The sequence below is a fragment of the Neocloeon triangulifer genome, unplaced genomic scaffold (genome assembly GCF_031216515.1).
Source record: "Neocloeon triangulifer isolate White Clay Creek 2 clone unplaced genomic scaffold, ASM3121651v1 ptg000022l, whole genome shotgun sequence".
Taxonomy (NCBI): domain Eukaryota; kingdom Metazoa; phylum Arthropoda; class Insecta; order Ephemeroptera; family Baetidae; genus Neocloeon; species Neocloeon triangulifer.
Window position 1 is genome coordinate 2,751,260 of NW_026775562.1, and position 27,731 is coordinate 2,778,990.

The following is a 27,731-nucleotide window of genomic DNA, read 5'->3' on the forward strand; positions in this document are numbered from 1 at the left end:
TCTTGAAACAAGATTCAATTTTCTTTAAAAAAATGCTGCTCTTTTGAATTAAAATGCAATATGCTAACTAGTTAATGACGGACATGACAATAATGCACATTCATATTAATTGGGTGCTTTCGTAACAATGAAGTGACAAAATAAGCTGCATAGCCATTAAAAGAATAAATAATTCGCGATTCGTCCGCACAGAGAAAGCCACATGTTGAACCCAGTCCACCACAATTGTAGCTCCTCGTCAACAACACTGACAATGAGAGAGATGAAGAACCAACCAATTTTTACAATAAAAATCATCGAGTAACAATCAAATGTATAAAAATGAGCAGCTAGTCGGATGCGTAATGGAATTTTTGATACGTGGATTGTATAAATTTATTGATTTTGAGTCCGGCCGACTTACAGGAGAGCAGCATTTGCCCCTCGTAATAGGGCAGGTAGACGTGCTGAGCGTGAGTCGGTTTTCCGTACACGGTCGACTCCATAACATCATCACCTGTGCATTGCCAGCAGAACAGCAGTCAAGTCTCTCTCTCGTTTTATATTTTTGTGTGTTCGAGTAAAAAACCCATTTGCGAAATTAGCACTAACAGTAGTTTATACTTGTATAAGAGATGAAGTAGTAATTTAGCAAATGGAGATTTGCAGTTCAAAATAAAGGGAAAATTAGCAGCAAAAGAGAAAAATCAGCATGCGCAGAGATTGAAATCAAAGGATAGAGGTAAATCATGCAAAGTCAGCCCAGATTGTATGCACTCGGGGTCAGCACCTTTGCACAAGTTGCATCATGAAGGATGGTTCAAAACTTAAAAAGTGAGTTGAAATAAAATTTTGTCAATCACATTGACAGGATTTTACATTAATTAAACATTGACTACTCTTGATAAATGAAAAAATATAAATTAACTTCTTAAGGATTATCACAATTTATAATTTTGTTTGAAGAGCGTCAATAATTAAGAGTGTGAATTTATAATTACAATCAATCTAAAGACTTTTGTGTAGAAGAAATGTCAAAATCACTTACCGCCCTCGTCCTCAGAGTCGGACATGAATGTTTCTTGCATTGTCTCCGGAGCCATAACTCGGTACTTCTCCTCGACAATGGTGGTGGTCGTTGTGGTGATGGTCGTTTCGGTGACCACCTTCAGGGTCTCTACAACACTAATGTAGCCCAATTTCTGGGCAATGCACAAAGCCGTCTGCCCTTGCTGCTCAACAAACAGAAAAAGTAATTAGTTTAAAATTCGAACTCAAAACAAATTAAAGTCTTACATTGGTGACTGCGTTGGGAGTTGCCTTGTGCTCGAGCAGCAGGTTGATGATGAGCGTGTGGCCCTGTTGGGCGGCCTGGTGCAGCGGCGTGTAGCCTGCCGAGGTGCTGCTGTTGACGTCGACTCCGTGCTGCAGCAGGAATCGCACCATGTTCAGCTGGCCAAAGTGACTGGCAACGTGCAAAGGTGTGTAGCCCGCCTTGGTCTTGGCGTCCACCTCGGCTTCGTTCTTGGCCAGAATTGCAGCCACGTTGACTCGGTCTTCCTGGGCGCACAAATGTAGAGGAGCCAGGCCGTTCTGTTCAAAAAATGGGAAATAACGTATTATTAAAAATTACATTTTATTATAATGGTTTGGTTTTGAATTTTTGTTTTCAATAATTGAGTGTAAACAATGTGGAAATTAAACAACAATGAATTTAAACAGAAATTCCATGTATAAAGTGTAAAAATAATTGATATTTTCCAAAGCTTTGTAAAAGATTATTAACCATATTATTCATTTTTTGCACACACAAAAATTGTGATCCATTGCAGAGCTTTAATTAAAATATAGTTGAAGTTAAAAAGTAATTAATTGATTTAAACTTTCACTCTAATTACTAATTAAATCATATTATTGTTTTTTTTATATGCACTCGATTGGATTTTCATTTTTTTTTTTCACCTTTGACTTGTGGTTGGGATCAGCCTGGTGCTCGATGAGAAGGGTGGACATGTCCGTGTGTCCTTCCTGCGAGCTCAGGTGGAGGGGAGTGAAGCCAGCCTTGGACTCGGAGTTGGCTTTGGCGCCGTACTCGAGCAGGGTGGTGGCGATGTCCATCTGGTTCTTGCGGGCGGCAATGTGCAGAGGCGTGTGTCCGTTCTTGGCGGTGGCGTGCGGGGAGGCGCCCTTGTCCAGCAGCAGCAGCGCCACGTTCTGGTGGTCGTAGTGGCTGGCGACGTGCAGCGGCGTCACTCCGTTCTGCACCAGACCGGAATTATACAAATTTGAAGATTTCAAAAAAAAAAAATAGCTCACCTTTCCCTGGGCATCGACCGGCGCGTCTCGTTGGAGCAGCAGCTTGGCGACCTTCATGTTGCCGTACTTTGCTGCCAGGTGCAGCGGCGTGAAACCCTTCTTGGTGGTGGAGGTCAGGGAGGCGCCGTTTTCCAAAAGGACGGATGCGACCTGAGAGGCGTGTCATTTCACTATTCGAACTCTACTGCCTCTTCCAAATTTTTATTTAAAAACTTAAACGTGCCGATAAATTCAGACTTAAAAAATTACTGAGATTTATCTTTAGTTCTATCCACAATTTGAAGAAAATAGATAAAATATTTTAAAACTAATCGTATTCAAATTAATTATAATTTTGATTTAACTTGTAAAAACTATTAATTTTCTTTTTTGATTTTGGAAATCAACTTCGGCACGTTTTCTCTCTTTTTTTGTTGTTGCAGCAAAATATCAGGAATCAAATGATCAAATAATGTGTGATCTAGCTACGATAAAATCTACAAAGGGACCTCCATTGTGATTGAGTTTTCATGAGCCCGGACACATATTACATTTTATCAACAACTCTGTCTGTCACACTGCGTCTTCTCGCCAATCAGAATGGAGCTCCCGTGCCAGTGAAAATAAAACTTTCCCTTGTGACCTACGCCAGCCCTAAAACCCCAAAAACAGCAGCCGACCAACTAAATTTGGAAAAGTATAACGTGAGAGAAAGAGAGACAAGCGCAGCCACATAGTGAGCAATACAGCAGTATATGGCGCTGAGACATGCAAAGTGAAATTACGAAAATAGAGGCAGCTGCCGTTTTTGTGCTCGACAAAAGCAAAATAAGTGAAGGATTGAGCGGAAGGAAAAATTAGCAAGGATGAAATAAAATAAATAAATGCAGTGCTATTTTGAATAAAAAATGAGGCCTACTCTGACAGTGTGTGTTCAGTTAGTAAGTAAATTAAATTTTAAAAAATAAAATAGAGAAGTCTCCAGCATGCAAATAAAACAAGAAGAGTCTTCAACAGTGACTTATAACATACAATAGGCCATTTATTGGTCTCATTATAATTTGAGTAAATAATAAATAACCTCAACATTCCTGAACACATCTTCATTTACATGTACAAATAATTAAATGAATTGAGTGAATAAATAAATACAGCAGAATGAAAGATCCCTCTGGCAGAAAGGACAAGCAAAAGAGGCAACACCGTTGGAATAAAAGGCAAACATGCTGTTTCCAGAAATTAAAAAAATTTTAAAAGTTCGCCTCTTCGTGTCCTGCAGAGAGACTCGACTGAGACTTGGAACATGCGAAAGTGTCCGTGCGAGAGAGGCAGCAGTGGACAGAGCTGTGCTAATAAGTGAAACCCAGGACCCAATCACAATCACTAACCAGAGGACACAGAGATTCGTAATTGTAAGAGAATAAAAGTGAAAATAGTTTGGAGAGAGAGAGAAATAATGAACGCAATTAGGGGTGGGACTCAAATGAAGTATTCCTGATGTTTTGAGCGGAACTTTTCCATGAGATAAAGCACATCAATGTGGTCCATAATGCGACGGCCCACTAAGAATTTTACCTCCTCCTGGCCCTCCTTGGCGGCAATGTGAAGCGCTGTGTACATGTCCTTGGTGGTGGCGTCGACAGCAGCACCGTGCTGAAGCAAAAGCATCACAATGTCTACATTTCCCAGGCGCGACGCGATGTGCAGGGGCGTTTGTTGTTCCTGAAATCAAAAACCAAAACAGGTCAGAATTATAAATAAAATTTATATATTTCAAATGGTCAAAATTTGAAACAAAATTGGCAGCCTTTTTGGAAATTTTACCCTTGCTCGAGCGTCAACTTGAGCTCCGTTGCGGAGGAGAATTCTAATAATGTCGGTTTGGTTGGCCCTGGCTGCCAGGTGAAGGGGAGTTTCACCCCTGACGGTGGGCACATCAGGGTTGGCTTCATGCTGAATCAGGTAAATGACGATGTTCATGCAGCCCATGAAGCTGGCCACGTGCAGTGGAGTGAGGCCAGACTGAAATCAAATTAAAGGTCACGTTTAATTTAATTAATTTCCCTGGTGGAGTGAACTCAAAATTTTGTTACACAACTTGCAGACGGTTGCAAAATAAATTGCTGGAAACCTTGCAAGTATTTGGCATGAAAGAGAAAACCAAGCAAGTTGTGTAACCTTCGAATAAATTTATTATATTTCATAAAATAAAAAGATCATCTCAAAACTTCAGTTTCTTGCATATCAATTTGATTATCTTTTTGACATATTTTCTGAAAGTAAGTCTGAGCTGGGATTTGCAGTTCTTCACCTCTGTGGTGGCTTCGATGGAGGCGCCGTGCTTCAGCAGCAGCTCGACCACCTTGATGCGATTCTTCTTGCAGGCAATGTGCAAGGGTGTGAATCCGTTGAGGGCCCTTGCGTTGGGGTCTGCCTTGCGGTCCAGCAGCAGTTTGGCCACCCTGACGTGACCGCAGTGGGCGGCCACATGCAGCGCCGTCAAGTAGTCGACGGTCACCTCGTCGACGGGCGCTTTGTGATAAAGGAGGATGCGGGCGGCATCCACATGGTCTCCTTGGGAGGCCATGTGCAGGGGCGCCAATCCATTCTGTAAAAAAAAGGGAATTCGGTATTAAAATAAACCTAGATTGCAAAATATTTTGGATTTTCTTTGTAAAAAAAAGTAAAACAGTCTAAGAAAAGTATCATTTTTACCATAAAATGCTTCAAAGATGGACCAAATTTGTAAGGAAAAATTAAAAAAATATTACAAAATTACCTTCGTTTTGGCACTAATGGGCGCAGATCTTTCAAGCAGCATATCAACCACTTGTTCGTGTCCAGACCTGGCTGCGCAGTGCAGGGGCGTCAGTCCGTCCCTGGTTTTGGCTTCGATGTTGGCGCCCTTTTCGATCAGCAGGGACACCATATTGGTTTTGCCCCACTTGGCCGCCACGTGCAGAGGCGTGATGTTGTGCTGCAGAATGACAAAGTTTCAGTTTTACTCGGTACTCTTAAAATAGCCTTTCAGTCATGGATAAATTTATTCCGAGAAAAATTCATTTCAAATCACCTTGGCCGAGTAGTTGACGTCAGCGTTCCTTTGGAGGAGCAGATTGGCGATGCTCTCGTTGCCGTAGTGGGCGGCGATGTGGAGGGGCGTGAAGCCGCTCTTGGAGGTGACGTCAGGGTTGTGGTCGTTTTGCAGCAGAAGGGCGGCTGCCTTGCAGTCGTCCTTCTTGGCGGCAATGTGCAGGGCGGGCAGGCGCACCTTGCCCCTGGTGTCGTTTTCGAGTAGGACGGCCACCACCTTGTCATGGCCCTGCTGCATTGCCACTGCCAACGGCGTGAATCCATCCTGGTGGGACATTCAAATTTAGAGTCAATTTTTCAGAAAACTTAAAACTGTTTAAAATTAAATCCAATATGTACAATTTCTCTTTTTCAGGTGAAATTTAATAATCCTGGAAATTTAAATAATTTTGAATGGATTTAATTTTCTCACAGAAGAATTATTTTAAGAATTTATGTAGCAATAAAATTTTACCTCTGTTGCGAGACTCTGGTTCGCACTGTTGGCAAGTAGGAATTTGACGACGTTGTCGTGGTTCTCCTGGGCTGCCATGTACAAAGGGGTGAATCCATTTTGGCTCTGAACATTGACAGAGGCCCCGTGGTGCACCAGAATTTTCACCACCTCCTCCTGGCCGGCTGCGGAACGACGTTGGTTACAAAATGGGGCGGTTCAAAATTATTCTCTTACCGAGGGAGGCGATGTGAAGGGCCGTGTTTCCCTTCTTGGTGGCTGCATCCACGGTGGCTCCTCGGCTCAATAGTTCAGTCACCACATGTACGTGGCCGTCCTTGGAGGCAAGGTGGAGGGCATTCAGTCCATTCTGCGAAGCAAAAGTGCCAAGTTTTTAACACTTGCGAAAAAATAAAAGAACGCAATAAAAAAAACAATCTCTAATTCTCTTTTATTCTGCAGTGAGTCAGAGTGAGAGGGACGTAAGCCTTACAAGGTTTGAAGTGCAAACAAGTATGACATTGCTGTCATAACGGTCTAAAAAAACAAATCTGTTGTCCGAAAAGGTCAGAATGAGTAAAAAAATCGCGAAAAATGATTTATTTAAAAAAAAATTATATACACAAATTTAGCAGTAAAAGGCAAAGAAAATTTTAAAGTGCCGAAATGCTCTTTGTTTGAGTAGTTTACCCTTTGCTTTTCATCAAAATAATGCACTGGCTGCACTCCTTGAAAGATAAAGTCGCCCAGCCGGATTTTTGAGATAGCAGTAGTGATAAATTTGCGTTTAGTGCCGTGGCACACCTGGGGTTGGGCAAATTGCTTTGCAGAGCGGTGCAGCCGAGTGTGACACGTTATTAGCTTTGGCGTCCACCATTTACCCCAATTTGTGTGCCAGAATTTGCGTTCAAATGCCAAAAGCGACGAAAACGAGTTTTTTTCCCACTCGGCTCTTTCCTCGCCATGCCAGTGACTGGACATGAATGGTAATTAGATTTATCGCCGCTTCGTTATTCAATCAGATTTATATCGAGAGAGATGAAGTCATCGTCGAGAAACCTTTCTATTAACTCGGGAATTAATTCGACGGATTTTATTCGGTAGAAAAACATGTGTAAATCTTTAGGCGGGGGCGAGGCCCTGCAAGTGACTTTTTTTTATTCCGCCTGTTGTACGGCTGCCTCGAATAAATGCAAATTATGCGAACGAAAAAATTGTTTCTCGACTTTATAAAGCGGCAAGGTCTTTTGCGTTTGTGCATAAATATATTTTCGACGCATTTCTTAGATATAAATGTTGCAGGGGGAGTTTTACGGCGGCTTAGAATGGCACGCGATCAGATGCAGTCGCAGCCCCTCGCTTTAATGCTCGCCTGCAAATCGATAAAAAGCGGCCTGCTGGTCGCCGACGATCGCATAAAGTATACGAGTGTGACCAACATGGCTGACACACCCTTGATGGACGATGGTGCTCATGTATCGTAATATAATTTGACGTCAAGAAAAGAGAGACGTGGACATTTTTCATGCTTAAAATAGGCAATTTTTATCTAATTTAATTTTTAAATCACAATTTGTGTTTTGTAATTAATAAATAATAAACGTTTGTTTAAAATTTTCACAGGTTTTAAAATGAGTGCCAATTCGAATAGACGGTTTGAAAATTTAATTAAATAATTTCTTTAAATTCAATTCATTTTTCTCCAATCTAGTCGTCATTGGGGATTTTTATCATTCACATGAATAATTCTGAGTAGGTCTTAAATTATTTTAAGCACGGCGGGCTTTAGAAAGTAAAAGGCTCTCAAAAATATACTGAAAACTCTCCAATTTGTTCAATGGAGAGCAGCTGAAAATGCTTTGTTGCTCTTCCTGAATTTGATTGCTAAATGACTGGTATTTTACTAGATTTAAGAGAATCAGAAAAAATATAACCTCCTGAAATTTCAGGACCTCAAAAGCCTGAGTATAATTTCTATTCCTTTTAAAATGGTATTAATTTGCATTTATGGAAGAAACATGACAGAATAAATCAATGAAGTAATTAACATTAAGTTGTATAAATTATGACTTAATGCAAGTTAAAATTAACAAAAGCAGTTCAATGTGCAGTTTTTAATTAAATTACAATTTAATTGACTTGTTTTGAATTTAAATTGATTTTATACAAAAAGTCACGTTCTTTTAAAAGTTTTTTAAAATTGCGTAAAAGAAAAATGAAATAGAAAATTAAGTTAATCTCTTTTATACTTTTGCACTTGCAGCATATCCAGCATTACAATTTATTTCCCTCCATCGTTCCGAGTTGACCTTTGACCTATTTAGGACATATTCGTAGAAACGAGTGTGTCATATGTGGGCTGACATATTAATTCTCATCAGGAATTCATCATAATTAATTTGGAGCTTATTAAATTATCAGAGATAAATTTTTAAATTTATAAAGAGATTTCGTAAAGTGTTGCTGGACGCCGTCCGTCATCCGCTTCTTAATTAATGGCGACACGCCGGTCTTGAAAAACGGCAATCAAAATTGTAAGTCAAATTTTAAGTGCGTCCGCGGGTAGAGCCTCCCACTATTCGGCCAAATTATTTTTACTCGCGGTCCGATGACCCATTTAAAAAAAAGCGACGGCTCATTCCGACTCGAGCGTGTTTTGTCAGCGAAAAAAAAATACACACTTAAAGGACGACCGCTTCAGCTCTTGCATACGAAATGGAAAATAAAAACGTGACTCGTCGTGCATCTCGACGGGCCATTAATTAAACATCAAATGCATCTCTCTCGTGCTGAATCGGGTTTGAGATTTTTTTTGTATTCAATTTTATTTTTAAAAATATACAGACACACGAAGTGAGTCAGTGGATTGTCTGCGCGCATCGGTGCCAGCTATTTTAATGAACGCATCTCGGCTCTTGTCGATTCAAGATTCAAGCGCAGACTCATTTTCTATTTCTTTCTCGAGTGGCTAAGGAACTTTCTGTTGGATCTCGTTTTAAATCGGGACCTGCTTTTCGACAGAGAGGAATTCCTTCGAGGAAAGCCGCGGTGTTTTGATTTCGGCTTGGAAAGTTCTGAACCGGAAAATTGCTTAGAGTCAAGCGAGCTACTTTGGCTTCCTGAATTGGAAGGAGTTTGTGCTGAGTTTGCGTGTTTCATTGAGGAAAAAAAATAAAGAAAAACAGAACAAAAGACAGAACAAAAGACAACACAAGAGGGCGTCGAGACGGCTTTGTTCACATCGATTATTGCAAGTTTGCCACTTAAAGGCTTAAAAATCAATCAACACTTTATAGAAAATATATTGGAGTAAGAAATAAGTAAATTCATATTCTAGATTTATATTTTTAAATAAATATTTGATGTGAAAGAAAATAGGAAAATTTGATTTCGCTAAAAATAAGACTATATAAGATATAAAGAAATTCCTTCAAATATTTTCAAAATTATTAAGAGAGTCATTGTTTTAAAATTAAAAAAAGTACATAATTGAAAAATTGTGAATATTTTTGTACTTACTGCGTTGGAGGTGTTGATGTCGATGTTCGATTTGAGGTATTCCAACACCTTGTCCAGATTGCCCGCTCGGGCTGCACGGAGGAAAGCGGTGTTTCCATCCGTCTGAAACAAAGCAATATCCGCTCGTTAGCACAGGGTTGAGTGTGAAATAATATGCGAGCACCCCTGGCCCAGCGTAATGAAATTTCCTGTCAGTATCCGGCAATTGCGGCAAAAATTCGTATCGAGTTTCCGGAATTCGCGCGCGGTGAAAAGGGGCCAGAGTTTTTATGCACGTGCGTAAAGCGTCCGCAGATGTCCTCTAGAGAAAAGAAGACGACACCCGGAATGAATGGGCGGCTGCGTGAATGCTCATGAATGCGCGGCAATTCTAAAGAGATGCTGCGTCGTTATTGTATACGGCCCTGTAAAGGGAGTTGAGGCTTCATCTCCAGGATCTGCCTCATTTTTCCAAAGAGTGAGGTGTGTTCGAACGTTAATTTGAAAAAAGCAGAAGTAGAATAAAAGGAACGGCTTTTAATTATTTTTTAAAAGCAAAACCACATTTAATATCATTATCTCTATGCTTGTGATAGTTTCTTTCTATTTCGTTTAGAAGAATTAAAAATTTATGTTTAATGTGATATGTAAAATACATTCCAATTTGAAAGTCTAATTGTTTTAAAGTAAAACCAAATTATTTCTGGGATCTTAATTAATTTTGACTACTTGGACAAGAAAAGAAATTCCAATGGAAAAAATGTCAAATTTAAATGATAAATAATTGATTTTTGTTTTGTTATACTAAAAAAGTGAATTTAATTTTCTATTGAAATTTATGGAATTTGTTCTATTTTTGAATTGAAACTAAATAAACTTTCCTTAAACGAAAACAATCTCTTTGAATAATGTATTTGGAAAATTGAATGACTTTCAACTTCAGGAAAATTCAAAATGGCACAAAATTTAATTTTCTCCCAACTCCTTAATTTTAAAAATTCAGAATTTTTCATTTTTTTTAACCACACAATGTTTACAATGTGTTTTCAGTGCCTTATCTAAACAATCAATTAGGTCATCAAACAATTGATCGTGTTAGCACTTCTTCTTCTTCTTTCAGCCTCGCGGGCAAAAAATCGAGCGGAAATTTCGCCTGCCTGAATTTATTTTGGTGGTTGAAAAGCCGCCTTTCACTCATTTATCTAGGAGGAGGTGCGGCATGTGAGTGTGTCTGCAATGCAGTGTAAATACAACGTATATGGCGGCGGGCTGCTTTAGGAGCCAGTTTATTCTCGCTTTATAGTACATGCTATTGGCTCCGAGTCACCAACGCCAGCGGGCACCATTCTTCCCGGCGCTTTTTTTATACTTTTATATTATTTGGCACCGAAACGTTTCGCACGTGTTCCACCGAGCAAAAAGGATGAGAAGCAAAAGTTTTGATGTTTGATTTGCAACGCTTTTGACGAATGCAGCTGGGAAGAAAAAGCATTTATTGCGCTCTAGATTAATGACTTTGGCGGCACCCTCGGCATATATACACGCGTGAGGGGCTGACTCACGCACGGTTTGGTTTTATTGAGCATCCCTCTCCTCCCCCTCGACCTCCCCAATAATATGTAACTTCTGTTTATCTATACAACTCGGTGAATTCGTGAAAAACTATATTATGAAGTTTCAAAATGCACTCAAATTTGAGCTGGATTGATTTTTATCATGATTATTTTAAATAGTTTGAATACAAGAAGAGTTTTTTTATTATTTAATTTTTGCCTTTGAAAGTTTTATTTGAAATTCTAACGTGGCCCGATTTTTCTTTCACACGTTGTCGCTATTTCAGTTCGGCGGCGCAGACAATTACTAATTTTCGTTTGTCTGGCGCGCCGTCAGGCGAATTCGCACTCCTCGGCGAAGGTCAGAGGTCGCGGCTTGCAGCTCCACGACCGAGGTTTGAGCAAACCAAGCGCATACGTAATTACATCAACTGTGCCTGCTCGGCTGCGAAAGTGTGTAATTTTGAGAGCGATAAATTCGATTGCAGAGAGATTTTATCTGATGGCGAGAGTCGCGCTCTTCGTGCAAGCAAGCAAGACGCGAGCGAGCACAGGAATAAAAATAAAAGTTTTACGTCAAAATCACGTCTTCGATTTGCATACAAGGCCGACTGGATTATCAGATCGATCTAAATATTGAAGGAATGTAATAAAACTTGATGAAATTTCTTCAATTTATCTCAAATATTTTTGAAATAATTTTGACTAAAATTTAAGCTAAAAGTTTTGATAAAGAATCTTGAAAATAAAACGCCCTGACCTTTTTAATTATATATTTTCTGCTAAAAATTTGTATTGTTTTAAAATACTTTTCACTTTTAATTCAACGCTAGTTATTAAAGATTTCCGAAACCTGAAAAAAATATTTTGAAGCTCTTTTTTTCAACTCGATTAAATGAAAATTTCTTTTAAAGAATTTATCCGAAACAAATTTCCACTCCACTATTTCTTATCCTTTTTAAATATCGCCCTTTAACTTTCAAGACCGATAAAAAGCATCAAAAGAGTGTTTGTGAAAAGTGAATTTTCGGGAAATGCCGGCGGTGTCTGCTTGCTGGGTGGTGAGATAGAGAGTCGGTCGGTCGGTGCGCCCGTGCCTGGCGTGGACGGAGGCATCTGCCAGAAAATCAATACCAACATGGCGAGTATGCACGCGCTAGCTGCCGTCTGCCGCCCCGTACTATCGTCATTACATAAGGTTTCCCCACGGCTAACGCCCATACGAGCGACGGCCCAAGATTCGCTTTTCGCCCTGTCTTGGGCCCGAAACCCGACGCCCTTCACTCGACTTTGGCCCTGCGGCGACCTTGGGCTGCACCCCTGCCGAGCACGAAAATTGCTCCTTGTTCACCCTTTCAACCCAAATATTGATCCGCGGCTCTGCCCACAGGCGGCTCCGCCAGCGAAAAATAAAAAAAGGAGAACGCAGCGTTTTCGCATTGGAAATTCGCGAGAATTCATCTTGGCAACGGAATTGCTCAATTAGGAAGAGGACGGAAGAGGATGAAATCAAATTTGAGATAAAGATATGCAACAATACAGAAGAATAAATAAAATAGCACATTTATGCATAATTTTAAAGAAAGTATTTCAAAGAAATTGTTTTCAAACCCTTGAAATTTAAAATTAAATATTTCAAACTTAATTTCAATCATAAAAATGAAAGAAATTCAGTAAAATTCTGACAGATTAATAAAAAATTCTTAAAAAAAATACGTAAATTGGAAATATTTTAGCTTTTAGAAAGAATATGAGATTATTTCATCCCCTAAACCACCCTTTGAGGACGATTTCAGCCCTTGCTGAGGCTCACCTGTGCGGTAGTTTCGGTGACCATTGTGCCCTCCGGAGCCGAGAATCGGCGGAACGTCTACGGGCGGATCGAGTTGCGTTTCGCGGGGGCTAACACAGCATGCGCCACCCTGGCTGAAGGGCACCCCGAAGGCACCCTGGCGGCTTACTAAGGGCTGGCTGCTGTAGCTGGCGAGTCGGCCGGCCGCGACAATGCCGCAGAATGGGGAGAGTCGGCCGAGACAGGGGCGTGGTAGAGTGGGGGCGCGTTCGCGGCGTGTCGGTCGCACTCGGCTGGGTGGCGCACCCCTACCCTCACCCCCGCGCGGCCCGCGATGGTATTGACCCGACGGCCAGCCATGTGCATCTATTTTGTCAATAGCCGCACCGCGAACAAGTGCACCCATCTCTCGCCCACTTTCGTCAAACTCAAATTTTGGCGGAAGCGCAGAAATTTGGAAAGGGAAGTTTTTTTTATTTTGTTTAAAATATTGTAATTAAAAAATTTTAATGGGTTATTTTTCATATAAAAAATACTGTTTTTTATAGACATTGAAAAAAATTAAAATATTTGCTTTCTATCTTTTTTTAGCTTAACAATTCCCATTACTTTGAATTCTCAAATTCTCCAACAAACAAAATGATGAAATCTAACTGAAGTTTAAAAAAATTGAATTCAATACTCTTTGAACTAAGAATATCAGGGGAATTTTCCTTTCTTGAATAAAAAAAGGACTATTTTTTATTCGTAAAAATTTAGAAAAATCAGTTTTTGAAATTATTTGAACGTTTTATTCAACAGTTTTGAATTAGCCAAAATAAAATGCTTTCGAGTTTGAAGGTTATAACTAAAAATATAAAAAAGGAAAAATAACATTTTTATTTCATTTTTATATCAGCATTTTAATTATTTAAAAAAATCATATTATATTCATATGTAACGGCAAGAAAAAATTCCTCTGTAATGAATATTTTCCTTTTAATGCTAAATTTTAATTTAATTTATTTACTTCATGGAAGTGAATTTCAAAATTCAAAATAATGAGCCACCTTTAAAAACGTGACGTTTTAAGTAATTTTTATTCAAATTCAATCAACTTGATATTTATTTGACTTTCTAAAACAACATTGATTCAAAGAGTTCTATAATCAGACAAAACTCGCGGAAAGATCCAAAATCTTATTATTAAATGAAATATTCACACCAATCTTAAATTCGTTCTAAATTTTTTTAGAAGGTGCTGACTTTTAGCTGCACATAAAAATTGAAAAGATATAATCAAACATGACAGAAAGTGTGTGTGCATAAAACTTAAGATTAAAATGTGAGCTTTTCATATCGACCAGCAGATTTTCGCGCAAAACTTTTCCCATTAATATTCAACGAAAATCTCCCTGACAAACAGGAGAGGAAATTTATATATTTCCAGGCCGAATTCGCTGAGTTTGCCGGGCGAGCGTTTTCAACAGGTACTTGTTTGCCTTCTCTCTTTTTTCAGTTGGCGCCTGCCGGCCACAGCATTGCCGGCTTTTTTTACACTCGTTCATTTTATTTATTTACTCTGTCGCCGTGTGCGACAAAGCAAGAACGAGTAGCTTTCGAATATTCCAGCCTGCTTCTGTTCAACGAGCAGACTCTTTTGTTTCGGTGCACAAACGGGACTGCCGACCACCCACAACAAAAGCAGAAGGGTGAAGCGTCACCTCCACTCGAGGGCCACATTCAATGACTCGCGCATGCACCGCAAATTTTCAAAAAGGAAGAAGCCCCCCTTATCGCAAACGGTGCATTCGGGCAAATATTGAAAGTGAAAGGGTTCGGAATGGAAACTTTTGTAAAGGGTTGGTTGCGACTGCGGTTAAAAATTTACAACGCTCCGACTCACGTGCGGTGAACTTGCGCAGGGTTTTCATAAGATATTCATGATCGTCATGCAAGATTTCAGTCTTTTTGACACGCCCAAGGGGAAAATTGGGCGAAATCTCTTTGTTTAAATAGTAAAAACAGTGCAAGTAGAACGATTTATATTTTGCAGAATGATTTCATTTTCATAAAAAGAAAATTATTAAAAAATCTAAAATTAAGTGTTCCTTTAAAAATTTGATGCAAATTCATCAATCAAGAAATTTCAAAAAGCCGTTATGATCAATTTATGTAAAAATAATTCTTTAAATTAATCTTCCGAACTTAATTACAAATAAATTTATTTTTGATATTCTATTTGCTTGATTTTGATCTCATTTTACAACTTTTTTTGCAATATTAATAATTTATTTTGAAAAGCTCGACTTTCTTATAAACTTGTATTTCTTTTTAATATTTTGATCCTTACCCCAAGACTGGAAAGCGACGGGAACCTCTTTTTCAAATATTCGCCAGCCATGCCGGTGTGAATTCAGTCGGAAAGAAAGTCAGTCTGCGGAAATTGCTCTCGCACTGTTCTGTCGGCACTGGGTCGGCACTAACTCGTGATGCGTGTGTTTCTTGTGTACTTTTCGTTTTGTTTTTTTTATCGGAAAAAGGGCGATTCGTCGATGTCGGGTTCACATATCACTGCTCGCATCCAGTCTGGAGGCAGCCGGCCCTTGATTCGAGAAAAAGGGGAGCCGCTGGAATGAAGTTGGTGCGCTCGCACACTAGGACTGAGTCTCTGACTCTCTGAGTGCTCTCTTCAAGAACAGGAACCAATTTTAAAAATAGACCCCGACCCGAGGATGGGCCGCTTTTAGACCCGAGGCAGCACCACCGCGCGCCACTGCTGTGCGCCACGCCAACCCGCGGAGCATCTTTATAAATTCATCTGTCGGTGCTTTGATGCAGCATGACCTTCATTGAGCGCAATTTTTTTTTTCATTCATTGATGTGAACTTATAATTAGAAGAAAAATTGCTAAAAATATACGCTATAGTTTATATTGTTTAAAAGAAGTATTGAAAAATCCTTGATACTGTTTTTTTCTACAATCAAATTTTTGTTTCATTAATTATTTTTAATATACAAAGAAATGTCAAATAAAAAAAATTGTGCATTTATTTACTCCACTCAACATTTTATATAATATTTTTAATTTAACTCGACATTTGATATTGGAAAATTATGTCTACAATGATATTTAATAATTGAAAATTGAATCAAACATTCAGATCAATATTTTACAGGGCAAATCATGGTTTTAATAATTAAATGAATAATTTTTTCAAGTTGCGAAGAAAAGCTCGCATTTCTTTTAAATTTAGTCTCAAGTTTTACTCATATTTTCCGTAATATTCATTAAAATGCGGTAAAATTTGGCACCTCTTAAAATTTAAGAACCGCAATAATTTATTTAAAACGTTATTTCCTTGAGATTTGTCAAATTTTTCACGCAACTTGTTGGAAAGTTTGAAAAAAATTCGCTTTATTTGCTGGATTTTTTCTATAAACAGTAAACAAACTGAAACACAATAAGAAAAAGCTGATTTTAAATTCAAATTTAATATCAGGAAGAATTGTTTCTATTCATAATTGATCAAGATTGTCGATTTTTTTAGTTTGCTTTAGACTTAATTATTGAACAAAATTGTTTAACTCTTACTAAATGTCCTGAAGACAAGTAGAAAATTAATGCATCTCATTATACGTCGGTGTCAATTATACACATCTCGTCTTGCAACAAACCGCATGAACAATAATGTAATCGGAGCTTCCGAGAGGCAATGCAAAGAGCATCGAGTGACTGCACAACGAGAGAAATTATTTTCGCTCCTAAGAGCTTTTATTTTTCCACTTCTAGGAAAAACGATACAGAACGGAGTGAAGAAATAAATAAATAGATTAGAATTAAGTAGCGAGTGAGCAGCGCAAGTTACGGAATTGTACAGTTCCGAGCAACCAAGTTAGATGAGTTACGTCAGTGCAGAGGTGATTTCGATCAAACGTGATCCGCCACATGGTCGTCGTAAAGCGAGAGATCTACGGGTCCGCAATCGCCGTTGATTCCTCGCTTCCGACGTAATTGATCTCAATCTCGGATCATAAAAAATGTACCCGGGGAAATAAAAAGTGTAAAATAAATCCCAGCAATCGAGGCAGGAAAGATTTTTATTTTCAAATCGTTTGTTTTGAATTTTTGTGGGGGTCTGTTGGAGAAAAGAAAACAAATAATCGGAAGAAGTTAACTCAATTTTTCTTTTCCTGCTTGAAAAACACGAGCGGGGCTTGATTTATTTGTGTACAGAGAGAGAGAAGAGCGTGTTGCCAGCAGACAATATTCACTCTGGAGCCATAGATGAAGAAGGGGTCGATCGTCTGCGCAATAATAATAATAATAAATGAATGGAGTGACTGACAGTGCGGATCGAGTTTGATGATCGACGAGACTTTGATTTTTTGTATTTGAACAATAAGTTTGGCGCTTGTGCACTGCAGTCCTTTTCAAAATAAATATTTATTTAAATAAAAAACTCAAATTTATAATCATTAATAATAAAAAAAATGGAGATACAGAACTAAAAAATAAGTTTATTTTATTCTTTAATAATAATAATAATATCTAACGGGTCAGATTATTTCAGAACATGAATCAAGCCTCAAAATTCTCAGTAAATTAGTTCTATAAAAATATGAATTTATAATTTTTTAATTATTACACATTTTAAAAATACTTAAATTTCTTTGAAAATTTCTCATTTTTTTTGTTATTTATAAAATTTAAAAAAAGCTTATTAAAACTTTTATCTTCTTAAGAAGAAATTCCCAATAACAAAAACAAATTTAACTGAAATCTATATATTGCCAGAGAATATTGAGAGCTCAAAGAAATTCGATACCACTTTCCCCTCTAACATTTCACAATTAAGTAAATCACCAGTCATAAGAATGAAATTCTTGCAACTTTCCTTCAATCAACAAGCATGTGACGAACGAGGCACGTGTGCACTTTGCGAGGAAAGGTTGATCTCGGGGAAAAGGGGGATGAATGGGTGTATTGGCCTTCGACACGACTGACTGAATTAAGTCCCATTGAGAGAGTCGTTCCCACATGAAACGGGACACCCTGGCACAAAATCGCGACACACGAAGATCGGATTGCGATGGAGACAATTGTAAACGGTGCGTCTGTCTCTTTCACAAAAGAAATAAATCACTCACTTCGATTGATGAGACGCGTAGATTTGAGCAACTCTTGCGAAAATCAATATTTCAAGAGCGGACTGCATTCTTCGGCAGGTGCACCGGCTATAGAGTTACAGTTCCTTCTCACGCAAATTTTTATTCCTTCCGTGGGATCTTGCTTTTCTCAATTTCGAGACACACAATGAAATTTAATAAATCCTCCGTCAAAACTTGGCCAGGTCACGCGAGATTTTTGAGGGCTCTAGCTGTGATGAACGACGCCCATCATGCACCACAGCAATATCATATATTTTATAAAAGAGTAATCAAAAATTATTCCAGGCATTTTCCGATTCCAAAAGTTTGTTCTATTTTGCAAGGTGGGAAGGGAACTGCTACTTTTGATTTTTACCACAATGCTGTATTTAATTATTCAGGAAAATTTATATCTGATATATTTTGCGTTTTAATTTAGAGACCAATATTAAAATGCTTCAAATTTGGAGAACTACTTAAAGCTATGTTAAACATATGCATTATTTTGGTTAATAGAAATGGTCCGCGGATAATTTTTGTATAAAAAAGTAATGTATTTTCATGCTAATTGCAAAATTAAAATTAAAAGTTTTAACTTGATTATGCATAGAATGCATATTTTCCAAATAGTAACGAAAAGTGGCAAAAATTTACCAAGTAATTTGTTTGAAACAGTAGAAGATTTAAATTTATAGTAAAATTGTAAATTAAAATTTTTAATGCAAAGTAATATTTTATGGGGCTTAATTGTTGCGGAAGAAATGTGCATATTGGCCAGAATTGAAATTATGTTATACTATCGTGGGCTGGTATTTTTCAAGCGATTAAAAGAGCTAATTGTTTGACTGATAACTGTATAATTATAAATTCAAATATCACATTTCCATAATTACCATGGAAATGATTCAATCAAAATTAGATTTTTTTAGTTGTACTTACAGTGGCAGGTGCGTGCGTTTTAGCCGCGTCAGTCATTGTCACTTCTTCTTGTACTAATTGCAACCTTAATTATACTAAAATCCGCCTCTCTTCGGCGGGGAGCCCGCGAGAGGTCGAGCTAGTGTCTCTATATGCTAAATGCGTTTAAATTTGCTTTGTTTGGAAAATGGAATAATTATCACAGTGGCAGATGTGGCGAGGACGATAGCGCCAAAGGAGCCGCATAATTCACCCCTGAGCCTGACTGGGGCCAGGTCTGGAGCGCACTGAGGCTCGCGAGCCGACCACCGCCAGATATATCTTCTTTTTCTGCACCGCAATGCAGACCCAGCCGCTCATCCAGGGCCCCCTCCGAGGGCCCAGGAGGCGTGTTCGAGGGGCGTGCACCCGGGCACCGGCAAGACTCCGCCCAGCCATCAACTTTGACCCCGCTCGCGGAGAACAGGGCAGACAATTTGCCGGCCGGCACCAATCTATCAAATCGGCCCAACATTGTCGCTCGTCGGCTATCTTGGCAACTTGGCTCGCTCGGATAATTTGTCTGGCGACGCTTAATGTCATGAAAGTTCACTTGTGTACAAAACAAACGATGAACCTTATCAATTTGCGATAAGTGACGAAAAGGATTGCAATTTAATGGGGAAAAACTTTTGATTTAAACCTAAAATAAATTGTTCCAAAACAACAGATAAAATTTGAATAATTAAAAAAAAAATGGAAAAAAATTAATGAAATTGGGGTTGAATTAAATTATTACAGAAAATTTAGTTATTGAACTTGAGAAAATTCATATTTCAGCGACCTATTCTTAAAAATTTGGAGAGAAATTAATGAAAAATAGAAATAATATCATTTCAGTTTTCTGATTTTAAAAGATCCATGAACAAAATAAAAAAAGTATAGACTTCGGCAGAAAATTACCAAGAATTTTCATGATTTTAAACCGCAATGATCATAAATATAAATAAAATTTGGATTTCTTTAAAATTGAGTCAGTGAAAATGTTTTAAAAACAATATTTTCCAAATAATTTCGTTGTATTCTCAGACAAGTTTAACACCCGCATGAGCTTTTCTTATCTTGTATTTGTCCTCTTGACATTTTCGTCTTTTCTCTCTCCATTGTGTATTGTAAGTCAAGGACGCGCAAAATTCCCCCAGCACTGTTACATAAATTGGCCGCGATAAGAGCGACATATTTATTTTGAAAGAGGGGCTCGGCGCGTGCAATTTTTTTCCAGGGAGGAAAGGCACACATCTCTCTTTTCTTTCGTTTAGGAAATCAGTCTAGGATTTCACCGTGTGTAGAAATAATGGCGACGGCACTGCAGTGCGGTGCAGGTCGGCCATTCCTCCATGAGAAAAGTACCGACACGGAGAGAGATGATTGAGCAGATAAATTTATTTGCATTTCGCTCCACTTTTGCACGCCGAGTCGACTTGCCAAATGCGGGAGCGTTTTTGTTCCAAAAGAACTGGGGCGGTGGAAAATCTCGCTCCGAGCACGGAGAGATGCTGCGGAGAGGGCGGAACTTCTTTCCCAGTGCAGCCCTGTGGGTCGTAAAGTTTTGGACACGCGTTTAATTTGCAAAGCGCGAACTTGTGGGAAAGGCCATTTGTTTGCAGAAGTTGTGTTTTAACACTAATGAAAGAAAGAAAGGGGTTGCGAATTTAAAACTTTTCTTATGTTGGAAAAAATTGTTGCGTTTTTTAAAAATATTCATTTTGAAATCTTATTAAACAATTTCAAATAAATTTATTAATCCTCACCAAAATCTCTATTACTCACTATAATTCACGTTGAAATATGTGTTCAGTTTAGTGAAGTAATTTTTTTGCAAAATAAAATTTAGATGCTTTTTATTTTTTTTTTATAAGAACAAATTTCGGTTAAAATGAGATTTTTTTTCAATATATATATTTTTTTTAAAATGGCTGTGATTGCAGTGGATTTTTGGTAAAATTTATTACTCAAAATAGGTGATGTTAAGTGACAATATCAAAATACTCAAAATATATTAAAATACTTGAAAATCTGTGTTATTTTTTTATCAAATCACATCAACTGAAGATAATTTTAGTAATATTATGTGATTGATTTTGAAGCATATCAATTTTACAATAAAAAGGGAAATTTGCAGTTCAAATTAGATCATTTTAGCTCCTTTTGTATGAAAAATAAAATGACTAAAAAAAGCGATCCCAAATTTTTCCCACCCCTATCGCTGCTTTTGACAGAAGCCTAGATCTTCTTCTCCGGGAGAGTTTCTTGCACTGCAATTAATTAAGAAGCTCGGCCACTTAATAACAGGGATGGAGCTGGATCAGGGGCCACGCCTGTTTGTTTGGTGATGAGCTAATGAGAGGACACAAAGGCGCTGCGCCGGCTTTGAGGGTATTAATTAGAGTGAGGCAGGGCTCTGTGAGATGCAAGCTCGGATAGAGTGACACCAAGGTCGTCCCGTGACCCCGCTTTGAGCGCGGCATGTGGCTCGGTGCGCCGGCAAGAATGTGCTTTCAGTCTCTCTTTCTCCGTGTATTACTTTTAGCGCCACCCAGATGAGTATAATTTCATACCGAGAGCATCAGAGCTGTGTGTCGCAAAATTCGATCAATATCAGCCGGCCAATTACACTGGCATAAAATGCGAAAGGCTGAGATTCCAATCGTGCCTTCGGGTAAATCAAAATGTGAATGATTTATCTCTTGAGCTAACAATAAGTAAGATTGGAAAAAAAGACAAAAAATTTGGATGGAAGTATTGAAATAATTGCAGTTTTCTTCCAAACCATTAAATATATTTAAATTAGTTGAAATTTTTACCGATGTTTACAAAAATTGACAAAGGACTGATGGATTTTAATTATGTCCAACGATTTTTAATTATTATTATTGATGTTTTTTGTTGTAATTTAAGAAAAACGATTGTTCTGAGAGAATTGAATGGTTGAGGCAAAAAGCTGTATTTTCTACAGTTTGACAAATACAAATTTAAATAATGAAATGAAAATTCTATTTAAATTTTTTCTTCTTCTTCAAATGTTATATGTTGAATGTTAACATTGAAATAAACAACACACAGATCAAACCGCAAAAGCTACAAGCTCAACCGCTAACAACTCCTTTGATCTGCCCTTGGTTTAGCCAGACATGTGACGCGCTAATTACAATTTTCCGCGTAATGCACGCAATAAAGACAATAATATCATCCTCGGAAGTTGTCACTGCGTGGAGGACAACAAAGCTGCAGAACAGAGCAGTAATGTGAGACTTTATGCAACCACGCGTTAAAAGGCAAAATCTCTGTACTAATTTCTCTTGAAACAATGAATTTCTTTTATAAATATTAGTAACAAGCAATGTTTTTAATAAAAAAAAAACAATGATTTTTGCAGTTAATAAAAATAAAATTACAGCTAAAAAGTTATTCGCTTTTTGATATAAAGTATAGATATTAACAAACTCGTAAAAATTTATTAACAAAATATTTCGGAGTTTATTTAGTTGACTGCTTCATTAATATTGATTGATTTTATTTAAAAAAAAAAGCTGTAAATTATTAATATTTATTTATTTATCTATTATTGATAATAAAAAATCTAAAAAACATGGTTCAAAAAGAGAATGTAAGTTTTTTAATATAAATTTCCATCCCTAAACTTCTAATTTGTTTGAAGAAATTGACACTCGAGGATATGATCATGGAAGTGAAGAACTCGGGCTTTTTTTTCTTCCTTGTAAAAATTGTTTTTATTCAGAAAACACGACAGCTCTGCCAGTTCTGCGACCATATTTCATCAGCAAGAAAAAAAAATTAAAATCAGCAAATTAAGTAAGGAAATGTACAATTTTTTTTAATAAAAAAAATCCAAAAAAAAATTTCAGTTCAAGATTTTTTATTTAATTTTTTTTATGTTAATAATCTGGTATATAATTTGCTGATATTTTGTATATTTCTTGCTCATGAACCATGACCAAAACTGGTAGAGCCGTCTAGTTTTTTGTGAAAAAAAAAAATAATAATACAACAAGGAAAAAGCCCGATTTCTTCACTTCCAGATTTCCCAATCTCCATTTTTCCGCATGAAATTGGTGTCATATTTATCATTGATGATTAAAACGCTCAAAGGGTCACCCGCCGGTTGATTCATGCGGTTCCGAGTTGGGTCAATTAGAGCCCCGTCGGGATCAGCTGCTGGCTGGCTGGCGGTGCGCACAGCAGCGAGCACCAACGCCGAGAATGTTGAGTTGGTGCAGACCCAAGCACTGCAGTATCGATCGGCGGCCAAAACCCAAGCAACTCTCGGTACCGCCGGCCGGCGCAATTCGAGCTCCGAACAAGGACAAAAAGCGGCAAAAAATCTGTACTTGGAGTGCGAACACAGCACAGGGGTGTTGCCGCAAAGTTTTCACCTGAACTCATTCGAGCGCAAAACCGGAGCTTGTTAATATTCTAAACCCCTTCGCCGCTTATCAGGCGCGTGAGGGTCTCTTGGAATTGCTCTGCAGAGACTTTTTGTTTCTCCGCAGCAAGACACGAGATAATGTTCCTTTTTTTTTTTGCAAAATAAATATCAATTTAAATTTCTATTTACTTTGTAATCTCTGAAATAATTTTCAAAATTAAAAAAAAAATGTCAAAAATTTGTAACATCAGAGAATTAAATTAAATAAAAAAGATTTTAAAAATTTAAAAAAATCCATTCCAACAAAATGGTACTTTTTATAGCCAGATGCAGACAAGTGTTGCGATGTGGTTGTTGCTACCGTTTTGCCAGGTCATCGGCACTAATTTAACTAAAGCCCGACACCACTTGACCTGGTGCAGACGAGTCTCTCCGAGAAAGCCGCCCGGGAATAATTTACACCGATATAAATTTCACTCGCAGCCAATCTCGTGCCGAGATTTCCATGCAAAGGCAAAGTAAGTCGCTGCACATTATGCTAATAGTCCATATCGACTTTCGTGAGCATCAAATAGTTTGGCATAATAGTGGGGCAGGCAAAGCTGGTTGGCAGACGCGGACACTCTCGAAGGAGGGCCGCAGTCTTACGTAATGCTTCGAACAGCCACTGCACTGGAGCTATTTACTTGCTACTTTATTTACTCGTTCGTTACTTCCACCCTAGATAATTTTTGGTGGCTGACCAAGAAGAAAAGTTTTGATATTCAGAAGGATAAAGAAGAATTTAATTATTTAAGTAAAAGAAAATAAAAATACTTAATAAAAATTTGACTGACCACTCTTTATTAGTTTTAAAGAGTTGAATCTTTTAAAAAAATATTAATTTACGAATGGAAAAATTACAAATAAATACAAAACTTCAGAATATTTAATTTACTTTATTATGCTTAAAATCAGAAAAATAATTTGAGCTATTTAAAAGCAGAAACATTTCTATATTGACTCTATAGAAAGGCAGTTTTTTTGCATGAAAAATTACCATTAAATAAAAATTGCATTTAACAACTTTTTTTTAAATATATTCGTTCTCTGCATATTTTACTTTACAAAATTACTCATTTTTTTTATGAAAAATAAGCATTTCTATAACGGGTTTTTCCGTCATACAAAATGTTTCGACTGATTGTGAGAGTTGAGTCAGTGAGCGTCGTGTCTGGCCGCAATTAGGACTGCGAATATCGCTCGGGTGATGCGTCTGCCTGGCGCGCGACATTTGCTCAAAACGCAATTTCGCCTCGAGACGCCCATTTCCAGCTCCGTTTGCCGGAACGACAGACGGAAAACGCGTTTGTTTTTTCTTCCGTTTTATTTCGGAAACGAGAGAATGGCGTGATTGTGTGTTTGGAAAGGTGCGAAACGCAAATGAATCCACGATAACAAGTGTGGAATGAAAAAAAAAGTTTGAAAGCAAAACGAAATTAGCGCGCACTGAAATTCAATCGCGCAAAAATAATAAACCGGCAAAGCTCGAATTTCTGTTTGTCGATAAATTGGCGCCCGTCTGTGTGCGAAATCGGGGCCGTTTTTTCCCACACTCGCCGGATTAATTTGAGAAGAAAAAAAAACAACACTCATCAATCATGAGAAAAAGAACAGCTCGAAAGGAAAGTCAATTGCGAAAAAATAAATATATTTTGGGTGTTTTTTTTCTATTGCGAGGAAACGAAAACGACTCGTGCGAAATTAACCCGGTCGAAAGGGTGCCGCGTCGATAGGGGAGGATCGCGAGTCATCTAGCGGAGTGAAGTTTAAGCAGAAGGGCAAAGAGTCGCCACAAGCTGGTGCTCACTGGGAACCCAAAAAATTTTATCTTTAAAAATGTACTTATATCATGAAGCTTCTTTAGCTGCCATAAAATAAAATAAAGGATTTATCCAAATAATTCTAAAAAATATGTTTGCAGCTTAAAATAAAAAACGATTTTTTAAAATTCTTTTAATTTTTTTCTGAATTTAAAAGGGGGATGAAGATATCAACTTGAAACTATGTTAAAAAAGTGGAATAAATTAGGCAACTGTAATATTTTGCACGCATGAAACTTCTCGAACAATTATTCTAATTGCGTGACAAAATTAAAGCATTGGAATTTAGAGTAGTCTGCATTTAAATTTATGAATAATTTACAATTCATTTCATTAGAAATGGTTTGTTATTAATTTTATTTTTAATTTCATTTAATAAATAATTTTTAAAAAAAGGAAAAAGGAAGTAGCGGAAAAAAAAACTTTTGCCGGAACTTTAATAATTTTTTATTTCTTTTTACCACGACTTGTTTCATATCTTGATAAAAAAAATTTAAAGCAAATAACACGTTTTGCATAAAATTATAGGAAGTTGATGTGGCGCGAGCGAGTCAGTAAGTCTGGCACGGAAAGGCATTTAAAAAACAAAGCTCGTGTGTTTCGTGCGGCGGTGCCGTAATGAGCTGCTTGCAATGCGAATAATTATACGTCGGCGTGGGTGTTGCTTGGTTGGTTTGCTGACTGGTGCGCCAGATGCATAAATAGACGAGAGTGCATTGTGCTGGAGATGATCATCGGCGAACAGGAAACAATCAGCCTCTGAATGCAAAGAGCCCGAGGCAAAATAATGTAACGTGTGGCGGCGGCGGCGCCGGAACTGCGCTCCAACAATAATTTCTGCCTTTTTATGGCTAAAGCAACGTGAAATCTTGAAAAATCTTTTAAAATTCCGAGAAGATCGCTGGAAAAGAGTAAAAATCCAAATAATAAGAATTCTAGACGAAATTAAATTATTAAATTATCTTCGGTCAAAATAAAACTTATTAAAATAGAAAAAGAGGGAGGAAATTGTTAACAACTAAATTAATGTTAAATAAAATATAGTTTTAAAAAATGAATTTTGATTTTCAGTTAAAAACTAGAGCATAATAAACATATTATTCATTAAATGCATCGTTATTGATTATTCAAATTAAAATATAATTCTAGGGGAAATTCATTCAAATTTAGTTTTATGCTGAATTTGGATTTTCAATTAAAAACTAAAGCTTGCTGTTTATTTGAATCCATAATTTGTTATTCTAATCAATCAATAATATATATAATTTTTATTTTAAAAACAGGCAGGAGATTTAAATGATGGATTTTCTGATATCTAAATAAATCGAATAAAATTATAATAAAGCCTTTAAGTAATGTTTTGATTTTGTTTAGCCAACAAGCTCTGTAAAGAATACCAAGCTTATTATTTTATTAATTAATATTCACGCCACCTGCCAGGCTTAAGCTCAAGCTCAAGGAAGCTGAGACTAAACTTATCAAGTTACAAAAACTGCATGAGTCGAAGAGTTATTTGACACTGACATCACCACGTATATATTAAAATGAGCGGCAGTTTTCCGCCACTTAAATGACACGAAACAGCCAATAAAAAATCTTTCTTCTGGCCAGATGAGTTGGCACATAAATTTGCCAGCGCGCGTGAATCAACAAGCAATTTAATTTATTTTCACATGCATACGGGTGGGACGGCCGTAAGCGAATTAGTGCCTCATTTCGGCGCTTGCGAAATCCTAATTGAATCTGCAGCCGGCCGGTGCCGATGCAAATGAGTTGAGCAAACAACGCCAGATAAGGACTTGAGTTGTTGCCGCGTAAAACACGCAGCTTTGCCTTTTCGAACTTGAAACGTGTAAGGGCGAAAATTATTATAAATTATTTTATAAAAGGCGATGGAATTGCTTGTGAAATAAATATACTTGCTTATTTTCTCACATCACGCACCTCAGGTATTTGTGGAAATAACTTAAAGTTAACTTCATTTTGCAAAAGTAAGAAAGTTAAGAAATTTAAATGAACCATATTTTTTGGTTAAATTGGGAATTATTTAATTATTTCTGATAAAAAGCTATGAATTTTAAGTTATTTCTCATCAGTTTTATTACAAATAAGCTTGTGGAATCTTTTAATTTTTTTTAAATCAGCACTTTTCGTGAAAAATTATTCCAGCTGCATTTTTACACACAAAATTTGACCGACTGTGTAATTAAAACATTTAATTTTTATAATAATTTATAAAATGTTAAAAATTCAAAAATTGTAATTAATAAAATGTAACTTTAAACAATTTTCCACGAAAAATTGTTTGTTTGAAAGTAACATTATTTTTCAAAGATTGATGTTTGCACTTAATTCATGTCAAAATGATTTCTCAGATCATGAATTGTGGCTGGAGCCGTTTCTTTTTTAATAATAAATAACTAATAAATAAAACCCATCGAGGATGTTCAATTCATATCAAGACGAAATATAATTCACAAAAAAACTGATAATAAAGTTCAAATGTAACTTAATTTATTGTTTTTTGAATAAAAATTAATTTAATTATCATTGAAATTTTGAAGAATCTCGCTTAAAATCAAATTTTTTTTAAACCCCTTATCCCAAATTTTTAGTTTATAAAAATAAAATCGGTCTTTTTACAAAATAAAAAAATCGCACAAATTATGCAGGCTTTAATTTGATTGACGTTTTTAGATCTGCTTTAACATTTCCATCCCTGGTGCACCCCTTTCAACTCGTAATGCGTAAT

The 27,731-nt window shown here is 37.2% G+C and overlaps 1 protein-coding gene across 11 annotated transcripts in view; it reads right to left on the reverse strand.

Moving 5' to 3' along the window:
* Nucleotides 1-27,731, reverse strand: part of LOC132204217 (ankyrin-3) — a 108,733-nt gene that overhangs the window by 76,422 nt on the left and 4,580 nt on the right. For 5 of the 11 annotated variants that reach the window (XM_059632576.1, XM_059632580.1, XM_059632578.1 and 2 more), the window contains exons 3-15: nt 9,320-9,421; nt 6,038-6,170; nt 5,822-5,985; nt 5,348-5,632; nt 5,054-5,251; nt 4,586-4,882; nt 4,099-4,296; nt 3,850-3,996; nt 2,296-2,445; nt 1,942-2,238; nt 1,276-1,572; nt 1,028-1,211; nt 404-496 (exon numbers count right to left, since the gene is read on the reverse strand). In XM_059632576.1, the coding sequence (XP_059488559.1) occupies nt 404-496; nt 1,028-1,211; nt 1,276-1,572; nt 1,942-2,238; nt 2,296-2,445; nt 3,850-3,996; nt 4,099-4,296; nt 4,586-4,882; nt 5,054-5,251; nt 5,348-5,632; nt 5,822-5,985; nt 6,038-6,170; nt 9,320-9,421 (2,545 nt within the window). Of the gene's footprint in view, nt 1-403; nt 497-1,027; nt 1,212-1,275; nt 1,573-1,941; nt 2,239-2,295; nt 2,446-3,849; nt 3,997-4,098; nt 4,297-4,585; nt 4,883-5,053; nt 5,252-5,347; nt 5,633-5,821; nt 5,986-6,037; nt 6,171-9,319; nt 9,422-12,664; nt 12,863-14,975; nt 15,315-18,712; nt 18,976-27,731 lie in introns of those variants that run through there. The other 6 variants (XM_059632582.1, XM_059632581.1, XM_059632584.1 and 3 more) reach the window with 5 other exon arrangements.